The following is an 18540-nucleotide window of genomic DNA, read 5'->3' as shown; positions in this document are numbered from 1 at the left end:
GGCGTGGGTGTATTAACTTAATTGAAATGGTGATTTTGCCCAAGGTGCTATATTTGTTTGAAGCTCTCCCGATCCGGATCCCGGCCTCCTTCTTCCGAATGCTACACAAAGCAATTTCAAAATATATATGGAAAAACAAACCCCCTACTATAGCATTGAGCACACTAATGCTTCCTCCGCATAGAGGTGGGGTGGGTCTTGCTAATTTTAGATTTGGTTCGGAGAAGATACCAAAAAAAGGTGGATGCAGATGGAAAGAGCAAAAGTGGGTCCCAGAATGGGGGAGAATCTATGTTTACCTAGATCCGACAGACAGTGAAATATACTTCATAGTATGATCACAGGGGTAGTGGAGGATACATGGGATCAAGTTGTCTGCCAACACGGAATTACATCATTTCACTCCCGGTTTACACCTCTTTTTGCAAACACGCATTTTACATTGGGAATACATGCTAGTGAATTTTGTGAAAATTTGGAATTTTGTGTTAAAGTTATGTACCAGTGGCTTTACACCCCGGAAAGACTACATAAGATTACCTCAACGGTTCCGGTATTGTGTTGGAGGAGTGGTGGGGAGAGAGGGGATTGGGCACATATATGGTGGTCATGTCCTAAACTGTCACAGTTTTTGGAGGAGGTCCAGGAAAACTTGAAGGTAATGTTTGCGTTTGAGACGGGAAGACCGCTTGAAGAAATACTTTTGGGCCTGACACAACAGGACAATTTACAATGGCCGAAATATCAGAGGAAAGCATTTTACCTTTTTCAATTGGCTGCACTATTGATCATAGTCAGATCCTCCACATATAAAAGATTGGTACTATAAACTATGGAATTTCTTGTTGTTAGAGTGGATTACATATACAATTCAAGGGGAACAAGTTAAGTTCTCAAAGGAATGGGTTTCCGATTTTGAACTTTCTGCATGGAAACTTTACGGAACAGCACTGCCCGCAGAACCTGCGAATTCTAGATATCCTTTTTTTATTTCTTATGCGATGATAGTATTCAGTATACATGGGTGAGGGGTCAGGGTAGGGTTAGGAGGGTCAGGGAAAGTAGGGAGTTAGGGGAGAGTAGAAACATGGGAGTTGGTTTTGTCTGTTTTTTCTGTTGTATAATTGAAAACCTAACAAAATTTAAAAAAAGAACACTGGAGACAGTTTTGTTATCCTGGGAACTCCATCTGCTAGGGCTATATTGGAGGCCCTGGAACAATCCATAGACAGACTATATGCTGAAAACTGCTTCGGCCCGCACATGACTGAAGACGCTGAAGAAATGGCAATGGTTGCAGCTGTAATGTTCAGCTACACCCTTGCTCTGAGGTGCCGATCCACTACATCTGATGTACCAGCTGATAACTCAGGTACCCGGGAGCTCTCTGGCATCCTCTCAAGTGTAGGGGCCGGTAATCTCATGTCAACACAAAAAGCATGTGTAACCCGCTTGCCTCCAATGATAAATGGGAGAATCCAAGATGCACTGCTGCCATATGAACTGGAAGGTGCCCCCTCATCAACTCCAATTGCAATGTCTCCCCCGCACCCATCCCTACAAATCCCAGGGGTTTGGGGGAGTCAAGTTTCTTTCATCAGCAGTTAGAAGCAGAGACTTCATCCCCACCCCAATCACAGATTATGCAGATGCTGCAGGGGACATAGTGAGTCTAGTCGACTTGATCAAGGGTCAGTCGAACGCTGACAAGGATCTGGCACTTCTAGATAAATGCATTGAAACAATGGAATGGCTAATGAAAAGCACAGCCTGCTTTTGCATAGGCACCTTGGTTCACCAGGCCCCCCTCGCGGGATGCTGGGTAAAGCATCCCAGACTAGTTTTCAGGCTGGAGCCTCACAAACGGCAATAGGGCTACAACAGGTCGCCTTCGAGGTTGAGATGGACAAGTCTCGGCCAACAAGAATAACAAACAGCCTGACAAGAACAGTAAACAGCCTGCGGAGTATGCAGCGTATATCATGGCGAAGGCTATGGCACTAGATGCTCAAACCACGAACGCTCTTTCTCAATATAATTTAAACACAGCTACGGCCTCGCCTATTGCGAGTCCTCTTTCTATCTCTTTTAACTTTTGCCTCACACGCCATGTTGAGCTGCTCTCTGGCATAAATGTGCCGGAGAGAACTCCTGCGTCTGAGTGAGAGGTGAGGTTGTTTCCTCGGGAGCACCATTTTAAAGCCACTCGTGTTGCTTTGATTCAACAATTTTTAAATTGTTTTAATTGTTCTTAAGCTGTGATTTATTGCACACATTGTTATATTGTTGCTACCTGTTGCGGCGCATTACGCGTGCTGATGCTCTTCAGAGGACCACTATTTCTCTCTTGATCTGGCAACCCCCCCCCCTTGCTGGGCTTTCCGATCTACAGCCTCGCCTATTGCGAGTAAGAGGTTCTATCTCTTTCAAATTTTGCTGCACACGCCTCGTTGAGCTTCTCTCCAGGCTAAATGTGCTGGAGAGGAGGCCCGCACAGTGGGCGCTCCATCAGCGCGCCAAAATCGCACTTAAGGCAAGCCTGTCTGTGCCCATTCCGGGCCCTGTGCCCTGGCCTTGTAACTATCGGCTCCCCATCTGACCGTATTGTTTACTCGCATGATGCACTGATAGCCCTGGCTCCGACCACGGTGAACTGGCCTCTTGGCTTCTATCTTCAGCCCTCCTCTGAGCTGCCAGAGGTGACTGATACCCCTCCTTCCCTCCTAACAGGTTTTTTAATCAATGCCCGCACTGCTGTGGCTCATGGGACGATATTTTCTACATTCTAGACACCTATGAGCCTGACGTCTTATGCATCACCGAAACATGGTTTAGTACCCGCTCTGGCCCAGATATTATCCAAATGCTTCCTTCCAACTACACCAATTTACAACTTGATCGACCCGCCCCCAAACTAGGTGGAGGAGTCGCCTTTGTATTTAAGAAATCCTTCAAATGTCAGACTATTGAATTTTTACACAAACCTACTTGTGAGCTACGTTTGATTAAGATGCAGACTTCTTTTGAAGATTCTGTATATGTCACGACCCTTACCCCGAAGCCCCCCTGGCCTACCTAAGGGTCAGGGGGAGCCTTGACCCCAGTCTCCTCTAAATCCCAACCGAGGCCTTCTTGGGGCCAGTCCTGGCGCCTTTGGCACCAGGCTCATACTTAATAATGAGTTTGTGCTTGGGAACTACTTTTTGTTACTGTCATTCAATGTGGAAGCATCCACAGAATCAGGCTTCTTGGAACCTGGCTTGCAGAAGGATGGTTTGGGTGTGGCACCTTGGAACTCTTTTACCTGGACTTCTTTCTTGAAGCTATTTAAACCATGCCCGACTGGACTGACACGCTTTGCGTTAGTTTGCAATACTGCAACGTGACGCTCACCGCGTTCAGCTTCAGCCACGAACCCTGGATAAACAGCATCTGCAGAAAAAGAAAGAAGACATCATTAGAAAAGGTTGCAGCTTACCTGAATTCCATCATTAGCGGTTCTCAGCTCTTCCGAATGACATCCAGGAATCAGCGTGCCTTCGGATCGACTGACCTGCAGAAAGAGAAAGACAAGGCTTTAGACATTTTACACAGTTAACGAACTCCGCCAAAAGGCTTACCTTCCGACTCGCACTTAATTTTGCAACATCTCTGGAATTCTACACTCCGGCGGAGCACCGCGACCTGTGAAGACAAAAGATAACAGGTTAGCAAAGGCAAGGCACCTTAGCGCTGCGTTAAGCGCCAACTCGCCGCGTCTAGGCGCTCCAAAAACGCTAATACTTAACAGCGAACCCCGAATCCAATCTTCGCCACGAATTGGACTTCCACGTACCTAAGGAAGAGAAAAAAGACATTGTTAATTCCAGAAAGGCATGCTAGGACAGCAAAACATCATAGCAATAAGACCTACCTGAAAGATTCACGTCGGGCCGGCATCAGTGAAGTAACTCGATCGCCATTGCCAGCAAAGCACCACGCGCCCCTGCAGAGACAGCAGGACGGAGAACCCGCCAGCATCAAGAACAAGGATTCTTCCGCTGGTCACTACTGGGCATCGCAGGGAGGGATACCTGGACACCGATTGCTGGGTGGCGCCCCCGTGGAACCAGGTGAGCGTAACTGTATATTTTCTTATTATCTATCGCCCTCCTGGTTACGCCACAAATCTGTTTTTGGGTGAGTTTGTACAATCTCTGGCTGATTTATCTTTAATCTACCCTAAAATGGTAATACTTGGTGATTTTAATCTCCATCTTAATCACCCACTTCACCCACAAGCTTGTAAACTTGTCTCTTCACTAGCAGATTATGGCTTCTCCTTACGCAACCGCAGCTCTACGCAGTTAGGCGACAATCAGCTTGATCTTATTTTTTCTAATATCTGCCAATTTCAATCGTTTGGTCCTTTACCAGTGATCTGGTCGCACCACTATTTGATCCATTTCTCTTTTTTTCTTTTGCACAAACTAAAAACAGATCAAGCCCTCAGCTGAAATATCAATGCCGTTGGTCTAAGGTCCCTCTTGCGTCATTCTTGACTCTATTGAAACATTAACCCGTTCGGGTATTATTGAGGGCACTAATGTATGTGATGCCCTAGTCTCAGCCATACATTCAACTGCTGACACCCTGGTTCCTTCCCGGCTACACAACCTTCTGCATTCCTCAGAACTGAGATTGCTAAAGCAGAAATGCTGCATTCTGAATGGAAATGGCATTGTCTACCTGACTGTTCTACGAAATTAGCTTATACACAAGCACTTAACATCTATCAGAGCGCTATAAAAATAGCCATAGCTCAATACTTTGCCAACCGTATTCTGAATGCCTCCTGTTCATCTAAAGAACTTTCTCAAGTGGCTAAAGAACTCACTACTCCTGTCCGCCCCCTCCCACTGCTATACACACACAAACCCACTGTGATGATATTGCTTCTTTCTTCAGAGAAATAATTTGTGTTATCTGTGAAAACATAGATGCAGAAAGATCCACGCCCCCTACCTTTCTGGACCCTTCTCTCTATTTTAATGAACAGCTTGTTAGTGCTTTTAAATATGCGACAGTGACGGATACCATGGCCTTAGCCGCCTTGTCAGAGCTGAAATCTGCTTCCCCTGCAGATCCGATCCCGCTTCAGATTATCCAGGATCTTTCTTACAACTAGCCCCCCTCCTTACGGAATCATTCACTACTGGCTATACTCCTGAGTCACTCAAGCACGCTATGAACTCTCCCTTGCTAAAAAAAAGTCATCTTGACCCTGCCGCTGCTGAAATTTAGCGCAATATATCCCTTCTTCCTGCCATGATGAAATTGCTCAAATCCATTGCCACCCCCCAGCTCTCTGCCTATTTTGAGGCTAATCATATTCTCCATCCTCTCAAGGCTGGTTTCCGTCTTGGTATGGGCACATAGTCTGAAATGGTAGCACTTCTCAACGATATTGCTATGCTTCAGGACTGCAGAGAGGATGGTGCTCTTATTCTTCTTGACCTCTCTGTGGCCTTTGACACCATTGATCATCAGAGACTTCTCCAGTGTCTTTTTGAATCTGGAATCGCGGGTGTCCCCCTTAGATGGTTTTCTTCTTTTCTTTCAAACCTAATACAGACGGTTTCCCTTCCTCCTTTTACTTTGCTGCCCATTGTGCTCGACTGCAGGGTCCCTCAGGGCTCTGCTCTGTCTCCACTACTTTTCAACTTGTATATGGTGGCTTTGCCCAAACTTATTTCCAGCTCCAGGGTGCGTTTTTACATTTATGCAGATGATACACAGATCTTCTTCCGTCTTTATGTCCCCATGGAAGACTCTCCCCAAAAGCTGAAGAACTGCCTCTCGGCAGTGGGGACCTGGATGGCCAATCATTGGCGTAAGCTAAATGGGGAGAAAACCGAAAACCAAGGTTTTGGTGGTTGGCCCTATCTCTGCAAGACAACTTTGGGCTTCAGAATACTGGCCTACGCCCTTTAGCCCATGTTGCGTACCTTCCACCTCAGTTCTGAGTATGGGCATTAAAATCATGGCCTCGGACTCTAAAGAAGTTCAAGTCTCTGCAGTTTGTCAGACACGTTTTGTCAAACTTTATGTGCTGAAGAAGGTTCTTCCCTTTCTTCCAACCAATTCCAGGTCTAAAATTGTGACCGCTGCCATCATGGGTTCAATTGATTATTGTACCGGGATCTACCTTGGTCAACCTGAAGCTCTGCTTCAACGTTTACAGATCCTGCAAAATGCTGCAGCAAAGCTTGCCCTTAATGATCCTAGAATGACCCATTCCCATGACCTTCTTCACTGCCTCCACTGGCTCCCTGTTTGGACCCGAGTTAAGTTTAAAATTGTATGTACTGTTCATCGCGCCATCCATAACATCGGGGCTGAGTTTCTTCAATCTAGACCCTCTCTGTACCATCCTAACGGGTCTCTTCGTTCAGCCAATCAGTCTTTATTGGTCGCTCCTTATTTTCAGCGGGCTCGAGCTGGAGGCAGATCTTCCTCTGTGCTTGCTACATCATTATGGAATGCTCTTCCTTCTCAGATCCGGGGGCACCCCCACATTCACTTCCTTTCAAAAACTGCTGAAAACTCTTCTTTTCTAATTTCCCAATTACAACCTTACCCTCTCTCTCTCAGCGCCTTGATGCCGCCAGGTCTTTGTTGTGCTCTACAAATCTGCATACAATACAATACAATAGTGGAAACTGAGAAAAATGATGCCTTCTATGGCCTCAGAGGATGCCCAGTCACCAAGAGACAAACGTAAGAAACTCCCCACTGCTACTCGGCACAGGACAACTATCCCACAGAGGTCCAGTGAGTTGCACCCAAGGACAAGAGGCACAGGAGGGTGTTTTCGCCGCTGATCTTCTTGAGGGATGGCGACAAACATCATTTGCACTTTTATTTTTTTTTATTGTTTTTATTGGCATTTGAACATTTGTGAACATTAACAATCCCCACCCCGTTCCCCCCTGACCCACCTATACACTCCCCAACTCTCCCACGGATCGCTGCAGAGCGTATCGTCCAAAGTCTTAAGTGGAGTATGCATCAGGGCCGCTGTTTATAAAACGTCCAGCAGACAAATTCTTTGGGGGCACCAATGTTCTCGATAATCCTTGTGGAAGATGTCCAGAACCATCTCTCAATCATTCTTAAAATTGGCATATTCACCCTGAATAGTGTAGGTCAACCATTGTAGTGAATTGTAGTCCCAACTGTTTGCAGTCCCAACTGTTTGCTATCCATTCTTGTTCTGTGGGGATCACAGCTTGTTTCCATTTTTGCACTATCAAGGATAGGGCGGCTGCACTCAAGATCATATATGCTTTCCTCTGAGGTTTAGTGGAGAGTATGTCTAGTACATCGCCAAATTCCAGAAAAGCTTTCCCACATTCTCTTCGGATTTCGGATCCAAATATAGTTTTTATTGCAGAATCTCAAAACGGTTTCAGTATAGGGCATGTCCACCAGATATGAAGCCAAGCTCCTGCCTCTTTGCAACCTCGCCAACATACCTGAGGTGTCGAGGGGTAGAATCTATGCAGTTTTTCAGGTTTAAATGCCACTGTACTAACACCCTGGTCCACATTTTCCGGATCTGTAACCCCTGCATTAGTTTTGGGATCCTCTGCCATACCTCCCACCATTGTTCTTCAGAGATTGGAAGGGGTAGTATGTTTGCCCATTGTTTCATGTAGGGCCATTGTGTCTGGGCCACGAGTATGAAAAACATTTAATACAATTTACTTATCTTCTGTCGTTCTCCAGAACTTGTTAATATATTTTTTTCCAGTGGTGTGAATTCCCTAGTTATCAATTGTTTAATTCCAGGTGCTAGTAACCAGTGTCTCAGCTGTGCCTATCGAAGCCTATCCTCCTCACGCAACCCTATCGATTGTTTGCATTGGTGGAACGGCATGACCTCCTGCCCTTCCATCATATCCCTCGCTCTCAGCCTGCTTTTTCCCACCTAGCAAACGCACCTTTCTCCAAACCTGGAGTAAACTGGAGGTTGCGCAATAAAGGAGTAAACGGGGACGGATACGTTTTGATACCTGTTCGCTTGACCACGGCATCCCATGTGTCACCTACCAGGGCCGTTATCAGGCTTCTGTACATATTGGGGGTGGGGGGTCTGTCCACTTTTGAGTACCACAAGACTTTATCCGTGGGTCTGCCCACCACAACCCCATCCATCCGTGCCTATATCTTGACTGGGTTCCCGTTAAACCATTCTTGTATAACCCTTAGCTGGGCTGCTTGGTAATATGTCTGGAAGTTCGGAATCCCTATCCCTCAACCCCTACTGGAGCCGTCATGACCTTCCATGCCACCCAGGGCCTTTTCCCTTGCCAGATGAAATTTCCCACCAATTTATTTAGGGTCCTAAAGAATTTGAGGGCCGCTAGGGGGAGAGCTTGAAAGTAGAACAGTACTCTGGGTAGGACTATAATTTTAATGACATTGATCCAGCCCATCCATGATATATTTAGGGGGCTGCGCTCGTCCAACTAGGTCTTTATCAAGTCTAACAGGTAGGGGTAATTTGCTTGGTACATATTAACTAAGGAATTGGGGATAGAGACCCCACGTTTCTAGTGAGTCAGTGGCTGTGAGTCCGTCCTCCTGTAGGACCATTAGCTCAGTGTTTTGGTTATTAATCTTCAGACCCGCCACTTTACCAAATTCCCCCTGATGTGACGTTTAACTCGGGGGTGAAAGGTTTACGTCTGTCATCATTACCAATAGGTCATCCTCGAAGGCCATCACCTTATGTTCTTCCCCCCGAATGTAACCCCATTTATCCCTGTCTCCTGTCTAATCTTGGCTAAGAAGGGTTGTAAATATACCACGTACAGCACCGGGGACAAGGGACAGCTCTGTTTGGTACCCCTAGTTACCTGTATCTCCCGAGATATGTGCCCGTTTATGGCTAATCTTATAACTGGTGTTCCATAGCAAGCTTTAACCAGGCGGAGGAAAACCGGACCAACCCCCATAGCCTGCATAGTGAGAAACAAAAATGACCATTCTACACTGTCGAAGGTCTTCTCTGCGTCCAAAGCCAATACCCCTGCAGCGAGGTAGGACTCATTTGTTTTTTCTATCGCCTTATGTTATTGAATGTTTGTCACCCCCTGATAAAGCCTGCCTGATCTGGGTGAATCAGCCCCGGGGTTAATTTGTCCAGCCTGGAAGCCAGTATTTTAATAAAAATCTTTGCGTCTAAATGTATTAACGCAATAGGGCGATACAAGCTGCACTGGGTTTTGTCCTTATTAGGTTATTAGGGAAAGGACTACTTTCACCTCTTCGATGTTTCGGGAGATATGCCCCGAGGTAGAGAAGGAGTTCAAGAGATGTCATTGTCGGGACCAGGATATCTAGAAATGCTTTATAAAACATTTCCGAGAAACCATCTGGGCCTGGGGCTTTATTCAGCGGTATGGATCGGATCGCAGCCTAAAACTCGTCCTCTGTGATTCCTCCCTCCAGGGTATCTCTTTAACTTTGATCTAGTATTTGCAGCGGGCATGATCTTAGGTAAGCCTCCTGAAGGTGCCTGTCTGGGGATTCTGAGGAGTACAAAGCTGAGTAGTACCCCGTGAATGCCTGGAGTATCTCCTCCGACGCCTAGGTAACGTTACCACTAGGTGTCTAGATACGGAGGATCATTCTAGCCGCCCCTTTTTTCCTTACTTGTCGCGCTAGGAGTCGATCAGCCTTATTTACATTTACGTAATAGCACTGTCTTAAAAATAGTAACAATCTTTCCGCCTGTTTAGTCTGTAGGGTATTAATTTGGCCTTTAAGGAGCCTATATTCCTTCCTGAGAGATACCCCTTTATCCGTTTCCATTCTAGCCATCACAGCCATTAAGCCTCGTTCTAAGTCTTCTTGTAATGCCTTTTCCTGTTTGTTTCGCAGTGCTTTTTTTGCTATGAGTTCCCCCCGTATGGTTGCTTTCTTCCAAAGTATTCTCGGATGGAATCCCGTAACTCATTACAGATCACAGTGTCCCTCAGTAGTTGTTGGGGGAATTGCCACCGCAACATCCCTGAATTGCCCCCCCCCCCTCTCCCCCTCCCATTGGAATTCCAGCAGCAGGGGAGCATGATCCAACACAGATATGGTCCCCAGTTCCATGTTCCGTACCTGTCATTTGCCAAAAGGAATCTTCATGTGGCCTCTTTGCCTGAGCTTAACCAACCCCGCACAGTTGTGACATCTTAAGATACCATACAAAAACTTTCTAAAGGACAACAAAATAAATCCATTGACCATCAATGGGACCTGCTAGATAGGTCTGTTAGGGAAAATCAACCAAAAAGATTTTGGGGAATGATTAAAAAAAAAAAAGGTTTTGCCGGAGCTTCTGATGGCCAAATATCTTCGAATCAGTGATTTGCACATGTTAATGAAATGTTTTATACTAAAGAAGCCCAAATTAAAGATATGCCGATGTTTGACAGGGCAACTCAACCTGGCCCTTTTTTCTTTTTTTTGGTCAAATTCGTCTTTATTGAAACGTTGTAACAGTTAACAACACGACTTTATGAGGCATATATTTGAACAGCTTTACAATCCCCATGGAGCCCTTGCCCTCAGCCTCATTCTCCTATGGATCATCAATATACTGCTCCCCTTCCCTCCACCTCCCTCCCCCCAACCCTTCCTGGTACCCCGACCTCTTACATACCCCCTTTTTCAAACCGCTATTCCCTTAAAACCTTTTAAAGCCATTAATCATAGGTGTTCACTCTACCCTCTGGGGTCCTCTATTACCCTGTTTCCTTAGTGTTGCCGGCCCCTCTGACTGGTTCTGGGTGCGTACCCCAATCCGTGCCCCTACTTGCATTCTCTCTGCTCTCCCACACCCCACTCTCCTCAGATATTCATCGACATACCCTCCCCACTCCATCTCAATTGGGCCAGCCAGGTCGTGCAATCCAGCTGGTATCTGTTCCATCACATAGAGGTTCTTTGCAACGCCAGTACAACTGTACCCTTGGGCAACCCCACCACATGTGCCAGTAGTTGGACTTCTTTCCACACTCCCGCCGGCAAAGTGGGCTGGCAGCTTGGTACATTTTAGCCAGTCTAACTGGGTCCAGTTGCCACCTTTAGAGGAACTTGATGCCATGCTGTTTATATTGACTTGATACCAATGGTCTGGTAGGCGCACCTACAGAGACGTCCCAATAGTTCAGCATCTATACCCCCCTCCATATCCCTTTCCCATCTCACTCTCAGATTCTCAGTGGACCCCTGCCCTCTAAGAGGGCCCCATACATCGGTGATATCAATCTCTTAATCTCTGTCCTCGTATCCAGAATTCTTTCAAAGGGTGTTAGGTCCCGCTTTAATTGTTCACTCCATGCCCTATCGGTAAGGACCCCCTTCATTTGTAGATACAGGATGACAGAAAGTTTCCCTATACCCAGAGCTGGACACGCTGCTGACTTCCATGCTAGCGCGATCCGTTGCTTGGCCAAGACACAAATGAGATCTTTCATCTTTGTTAGAGGCACCCCTCAACGCCGCTGCAGGTACAGTCCCAGTAGGCATGCCACAGGTGACCACTCCTGCATATCTATCCCTCCTCCCATAACTTTAACTGCTATGTTCTGCCAGAATACCCTGATCATGATCAAACATATGCAACATCCCTGCCAAATCGCTTGTCCACCTGGGGCATCTCTGCTCCACTGCTCCTGGGAACTTTGAATGGCTTGTGCGGTCATGTATGCCCTATGAGTCAATTGTAGCTGTATCTGCTTAAATCTTTCGTGGACACGGACCTTGTATATATAAGCACCCTAGCTCATTCCCTGTCTGTGAAAGGATGCCCAAGATCTCCCTCCCCTTGGTTCTCACCCAGAGCTTTCTGACCAGGTGTATTCAGTGCCAGCTTTTAGAGCCTCGAAATCGCGAATGCCCCTTCCACCACATTGTAAAAAACATCCAGCATAGCGTCCCCCATCCTACCCTTTTTTTAGCCACGGCCATCTGTCCTCTGCTGTCTTAATCAGGCTATGGTACAACAAAAATTGGCCTTTGGGAATGTCGTATTGCTCGGTCAGTTCCGGGAAACCCACCCATGCCCCCTCCTTGTATAAGTCTTCCAGGGTGATTATCCCATTTGATTCCCAGTGGAGCCGATGGCTGCACGCCTCCCCTGGATTCCTCCCGCAAACTGCTGCCACAGGTATATTAGCGGAGTGCAGATCATGGTTCCCCACCATCCTCCACAGTCTGCGCCAAATTCTCCTACCTAGGGTTATAAGTGCTGATATCTCCTGTAGCCTGGCGTCCCCTAACCAGAGTGCCTATCTAAAATAGAATGGTCCAGCCTCGCCCCGCAGAAACCCGGTGTCCAGTGAGCCTTCATCCGCTAGCCAGGTCGTGGCAAACTGCAATTGGCCCACCAGGTAATACACCTCAATACACAGCAATCTCATCCCTCCGTCCCTATAATCTCTGCTCACTGTGACCAATGATATCTTGCACCTTCCACTTTCACAGATAAATCCCCTAGCCAGCGAGTTCAGTTTCCGGAAGAACTGCCCCGGAATATCGTAGGGTATATTAATAAAATGGTAGAGCAGGCGCGGCAGTACCACCATCTTTAATATCGCAGCTCGGCCCATCATAGACAATGGCAGCCTCTGCCAGAATTCCATGGATCTTTCAATCCCCTGGAGCGCCTTCAGTTTGCTCAGTTCGTGTTCCTTCCCAGGAACATGATAAACATCCACTCCCAAATACCGAAAGGTCTACACCGCCCACTTTCGGTAAGCGCTTTTGGTCCAACCATACCAGACCCACCAATGGGAATAACCTCGACTTCTCCCTGCTGATGGTTATGCCTGACAACCTAGCAAAGCCGTCCAGGACCTCTGGCATGTAAGGTAGGTTCATCTCAGGGTTCTGCACGTACAGGAGCATGTCGTCTGCATACAGCGAGATCAAATGCGTGTTGCCACCTGCTGGTATACCCTCCTCCTTAAAATCCACCCTGATATGAGCCGTCAAGGGTTCCAGTGCTAAAATGAACAGCATTGTAGAAAGCAGACACCCCTGTTTGGTCCTCTGCCCAATTCCCATGCCTCTGGGATGTGCTTCCCCGTTTTCACCATGGCCATTGGCCTCCTATATGGCAGCTGTACCCACCGTAAGAAACCTGGGCTGGCCCTGAAGCACCGCAAAACCCCATGTAGCCTCTCCCTAAGCACTGAGGCAAACGATTTGATCTCATCTAGCTAACCCACTGTATACTCTTCCTCTGCTGCCCCCCTAGTTTTGTCAATAGTATGGTCTAGTATTTGCGAAGTTCCAAGACGTGCTTCGCTCTGGGACATATCCAGTCTGGTCTGGATGTACCAGAGTTCCAATCACCACATGGAGTTTGTTTGCTAAGAGCACAGCCAGAGCTTTGCAATCCTGATTTATCACAGAGAGCGGTCTGTTGGATCTGCAGTCATGCAACGGTTTGCCCGGTTTGAGCATCGGCACAATAGTCGACTATCGTAGATTTGCAGGCCGCAAACCCTGTTCAAATGTCTCTTCCAGCATCTGTAAGAGATGCAGCGTCAGCTCATTCACATATTCCGTGTAAAATCCTGCCGGGAGGCCGTCATCCCCAGCATTTTGCCAGTGGTTAGTGAGAGTATGCTTGATCTCAAATCCTCCTACGTCAGCGGTGCATCTAGCATCTCCGCATTTCCCTGCTCCATGCGTGGCAACATTATGTCCGTCAGTGTCTCCTCTATTTCTGCTGCATCCCCTTCCACAACTGCGCTGTACAACTGCCTGTAGAATCTGCCAAAGGTTGTATTAATTTCACTCTGGGCCCGCAACTCCTCTCAGCACTCATCCCTAATACAGCTAATCATTTCCCTCTTCTCCTCCAGGCCAATAACCTCCCAGACTTATCCCCACTTTCATGGAACCTCTCCAGACATCTGGCATAATCATGTTTGCCCAACTGCTCTCAGTGCGCTATCCAAGTCTGTCAGAGCTTAGTGAGTTCCTTCTCGCACACCCCTGGGTGCCCGCCCTTCCATCAGCACATCCATCTGCGCCTCTGTCTGTGATACTGTGCAGCAGCTCTCTTCAGATGCCCGCCATTTTACCAATTGCCTCCCCTCTCATCACCACCTTGAAGGCTTCCCACAAGGTCCCTGTGCTGTTTGCGCTGCGCAGATTTCGGGCAAAGAACTCCTCTATCCTCTCCCCCATGTGGGCCCTGAACTGCTTGTCCAATAATGCCTCTGCTCTCAGCCTCCAAGTTGGGATTCGCCCAGTGATTAGTTGCCCGTGAGCAAATAATCTCTCTGTGTGTACTCTATGCGGGGGCTCGAATCTTAGGAGAAGCCCCTCCCTTCTCTATGCAGTTTCCTCCATATGTCTCTCAGGCCGAGCTCCTTCACCATGATGCTCATCTCCATCTGCTCTAGAACCCCATGTAAAACCTCCATCCTGCCCTCATTGTCGCACTTACAGTCCTGTAGGTACAGAGGGAGCCACCCATTTAAGAGCACCCCGGTCATACGCGGAGTACGTCGAGCCATACATCTGCCTTCCCCACTTATTGCTGATCATCACTTGTCTAGACACAGTTAGAAGTGTCTCCTGCAAGAGGGCTATGTGCGCCCCTTTGCCTTTCAAATATGTGGGTACCCTATTCCTCTTCACAAAATTGTTTAGCCCCCTGACATTCAAGGTGATGACCTTAGTATAGCTCATTCGGTCTTCAGCACCCCCTCTCCTCGGGCATCCCACTCGCCATACCCTTCTCACCTCTTACTCCATCCCCAGACCCGCAGGCCCAGTTCCTCTCCATCTTATATGCGCCTTATTTAGTAGCACTGTTGCGTGGACACCTTGGTGGTGCAGTCTATCTGGTGACTCGTGCGGTGGTGCATTGTCCTATGCAGCCGGTCCCTCCTGGTGTGCTTGGTGTTGAGTCCCCTTGCAGCACGCCTCCTCGTCTTCTCCCAGCGCTACTCGGGCTCCCCAACCTGCATCCGATCAGAACTTCCAGTTGTGCAAGCCTCTTATTTGATGGCAGCCACCATTTGCCCTTCCGTGCAACTTCGCTGTCCTGCCACCTTCACTTCTCACTTCATGCCCAAATCAAGATTTCCATCTCCCTGTAGTCTGTCGCTCATATGCCACTGCTAATTACCCAGTACACCTCTCTGTCTCTCCGGGCCTTCACTTCAGCCTCTCTCAGCCCAGGTGCTGGCCTCCTCTGCTTGCACTGCCTTGGGTGTACACCGTCCTGCCAGTTGTGTGTGTCTCCCTCAGGCTTCTGTGCTGTGTTCTGAGCTGTGTGCGTCTCCTACCAGCACCTTCTCCCTTCATCTGGCCATGTTTTTCTGCCCCTGCTTCAGGGCTCCCCGTGCCTGGAGCACTGCACTGCCCTCGTCCTCAGGACTTGAGCTTCTCACACCGAAATAGAAGCAGGCTGTTTCCCCTCACCTCCGCTCTCTCATTTGCTGGCGCGCCCTCCAATACGCGGCAGGAATCCATTGCTCCTCAGCTGGGTACTGTAATCATCTGCTGCTCCTTCATTCACCGCCGCTGACAGTGTGTCTTCTCGCTGCTCACCACTGAAGCTGGCTCTTCTCCTGCACTTTCCCCCACTGCAGTCTCGGCTGTCGGGCCACACGCTGCCTTGTGCCGCTGAGCAGTCCGCCTCCTTTTCGGCCCTGGCAGGCTGATAGGCCCCCTCCTGGGCTCACCAGCACTTTGCCTCCCCTCTCGTTCAGGCAGTCTTGTCCTGGTCACTGCGGTCCCTGGTGTTTGTGCCTGGTTCCCGATTTGTTTCTTCTCGCTACCCCCGGCCTCCACAGTCTGCAGCTCGCTGCCTCTCTCCACTTGCCAGGAGCCGCCCGGTCCCTCAAGCTGCTCTTTCCGCGCCCACTCCGTTGCTATGCAAGCAGTGCCATTTTCCTGCCCTTTGTCTTTCGGCTGCGCTTTCTCAACACCCACGATGTTCCGTGGCTTCAACCTTCCTGCCTGAACTCCATGATGGTTGGGGCAGCTCAATCTATAATTTGTGGAGTTTTCAGCTGTTATCGCACTATAGGGCTAATGTTATTTTTCAGATCCGGTGGACACTCCCTTCGTGGCACCTTTATTTAGTTATGTCATCACTTTTGGGTTGGCCCCTGTGTATCTCTGCTCCTGTGTCACAATGTCACCCATCTCGAGAATTGCTATTAAAAAAAATGGTGTGGCATCTGGAGATATTTTTCTATACGCAATGCAAGAAGCTAGAGTATTCATCAGAACAAATCAGATCCAAAGATAAGTAACTCTTTTATTCTCTTTATACTTTGTGTTTATATCTCTATGTATTTCTTTTTTTCAAAATTTCGTTTAACTGATTGCTGCTCGCTGTCTATTCATTCGCTTTTTTTTCTTCTGCTCTTTTCTACTTTTCTGTTCTCCATCCTGTCCTTTTTTAATCTCAAGTGATCTTCCTGTTGGTTTACCACTTTGCATAACACCAATCTGGATTTACTTTAGGTGCATAGGTTCTGTCCAACATTTAAAGAGTAAATTCGGAAAAAAGTATTTCCTGGATATGAAACTGAAGGAGTGTGCTGTGGGCCAGAAAGTGGAACTTCTTCACAGAGAGATTGAGCACATATTTCCCAACGCTAGTCGACAAGAAAGGTAGGAAAGAAGTTGATAAAACATCTTTAGTTTTTAAGCTTAAGAACAAATATTTTCTTTTCATTAAATGTGCATTTAAAAAAGGTACATTAGCTATAAATGTTTATAATTCCCTCTCATGTGAAATGTAGGTGAATTATGTTTCTAATGTATTTCTTCTTCCCACAAATTCCTCCTCTCCAGCGGCAGCTGATATGCTGATTTACTCCCAAGTCCCGTCCCCTTTCCTTCATACTGTATGGGGCGTCCCTCGCTAGGGACGGGAGACGGAACCTTTTTCACCAGAAATAAATCTTCTTCCCCATCAAATTTAGAGGCGTGCAGGGGCACGGCTCTAGGAGCATGCGCTCCCCTGACTCTGCCCACCGGCGCCACTCGTCAGTCCTCTTTTCTGCGTTGACAGGAACGGACTGTTTTCCCAGTTCTCTTCCCCGGATAATGTCTTTTTGTCTTTTAGTATTTAACAAGGTACTCCATCTTCTAGCACCAAGCATGTCAATGTCCTTGGGTTTCAGCAGGTGTCCAGCCTGCGAATGGCTCTTCCCTATGTCTGAACCACATGCTCTTTGCCACCGCTGCCTTGGCCCCGACCATGGCTGGGAAGGTTGTACCACGCGCAATACGCTTACACCAGCCGGACTGAAGAACAGGTTAGCTCGGTGGAGAGAGCTCTTTGAAAGATCGCCTCCAGAGGACTTGAAGAACTTCATCAGACACAAGTCAAAGCCCAACGTATGGCCACTCTTCATCAGCACCCCGCAAGGGCGATTCCTTTCCTAGGAAACGTCCAAGCGGGAGGAACTGTCCAGGTTCTAACACCAGCACAGGTATCCTGGCTGTTTCAGCTATCCGCCACCAGGCAGAGGGGTCGCTAGATCCTGTCGGTGGGGTCGCTGAGGGACCGCAAGGTTCTTTTACCGCTACACCCTACTACCGGACAAATGTCTGAGGGGGCGCCTGTACGCAGCACTACCGGTGACACAATCAAGGGCACAACGCCTACCAGGCCCGTCCTAAGGTGCAGTGTAGACCTCAAGCTCCACCGCCAAGAGTCCAGGAGGAGGCTGGGACTAGTGCGGCACGCACCACGGCAGAGGCATGTGGCATGCAGCCCGACAAAATGGCCACCGCAACAGATAAGAAGGCTGCTTGTCCAACACCACCCCCCTACAGCACATCCTTCAGCGTCATAGAGCAGATACACCCCACAGGCGACAAGGCAGAGTACACCCAGGCCTCCACAACCTCTGGGCTTGGCTATACGCCACCTAGTACCGCACCAGCCCGTGAGGACAGGTTTTTTGAGAAATTCCTCATGCTTATGAGATCCCCTCAGATGGGAGCCATCCTTTAGATGTGATCATGGACATGCTACCACCGGTCCCACCACCAGCACCCTCAGTCATTCCTCCTATGGCGCCAGTGCCTCAGGCCCCCGCGCAGCCCCATCTGCTCACGGCAGGCCCCACGGAGCTGACACCTCTGCCTCTGACAGACCAGGCGGTTCCATACCAGCCTCCACAGCAGCCTCTGGCTCCAGTCAGCACACCTCAGTCTTCAGCACCCAGTACTCCTCCGCCCACTCTGGACCAGCAGGACACGCTGGCAGATACTGATGAGGAGGACGACCGTGACACTCTGTTTTCGGCCAAAGGCATTCCTTGAACGGCTCGCAGGTCTGGCCGAGTACTTGGGGCTTCCAAAACCCGAGGTTGAATAACCAGAGGCGGGGGTCCTGACCGAGCTCCTCACTCTATGCCCCGTGGCTAGAACAGAGATTCTGATGCAGAAGGGCGTTGGCACCTTGGCCAAAAAGGGATAGTTTAAGCCCCATTTGGTGTAGCCCAC

The 18540-nt window shown here is 48.4% G+C and overlaps 1 protein-coding gene across 1 annotated transcript in view; it reads left to right on the top strand.

Annotated features, from left to right (window-relative positions):
- The window catches only part of LOC138583120 (cholesterol transporter ABCA5-like), a 3134767-nt gene that overhangs the window by 2950639 nt on the left and 165588 nt on the right, over positions 1 to 18540 (top strand). The window contains exon 36 of the mRNA XM_069655080.1: positions 16543 to 16692. Coding sequence (XP_069511181.1) covers positions 16543 to 16692 — 150 coding nt within the window. The remainder of the gene's footprint in view (positions 1 to 16542; positions 16693 to 18540) is intronic.

Source organism: Ambystoma mexicanum, chromosome 3q, assembly GCF_040938575.1.
Source record: "Ambystoma mexicanum isolate Mex_15411 chromosome 3q, UKY_AmexF1_1, whole genome shotgun sequence".
Classification (NCBI taxonomy): domain Eukaryota; kingdom Metazoa; phylum Chordata; class Amphibia; order Caudata; family Ambystomatidae; genus Ambystoma; species Ambystoma mexicanum.
This window is presented reverse-complemented; position numbering and strand designations above follow the sequence as displayed.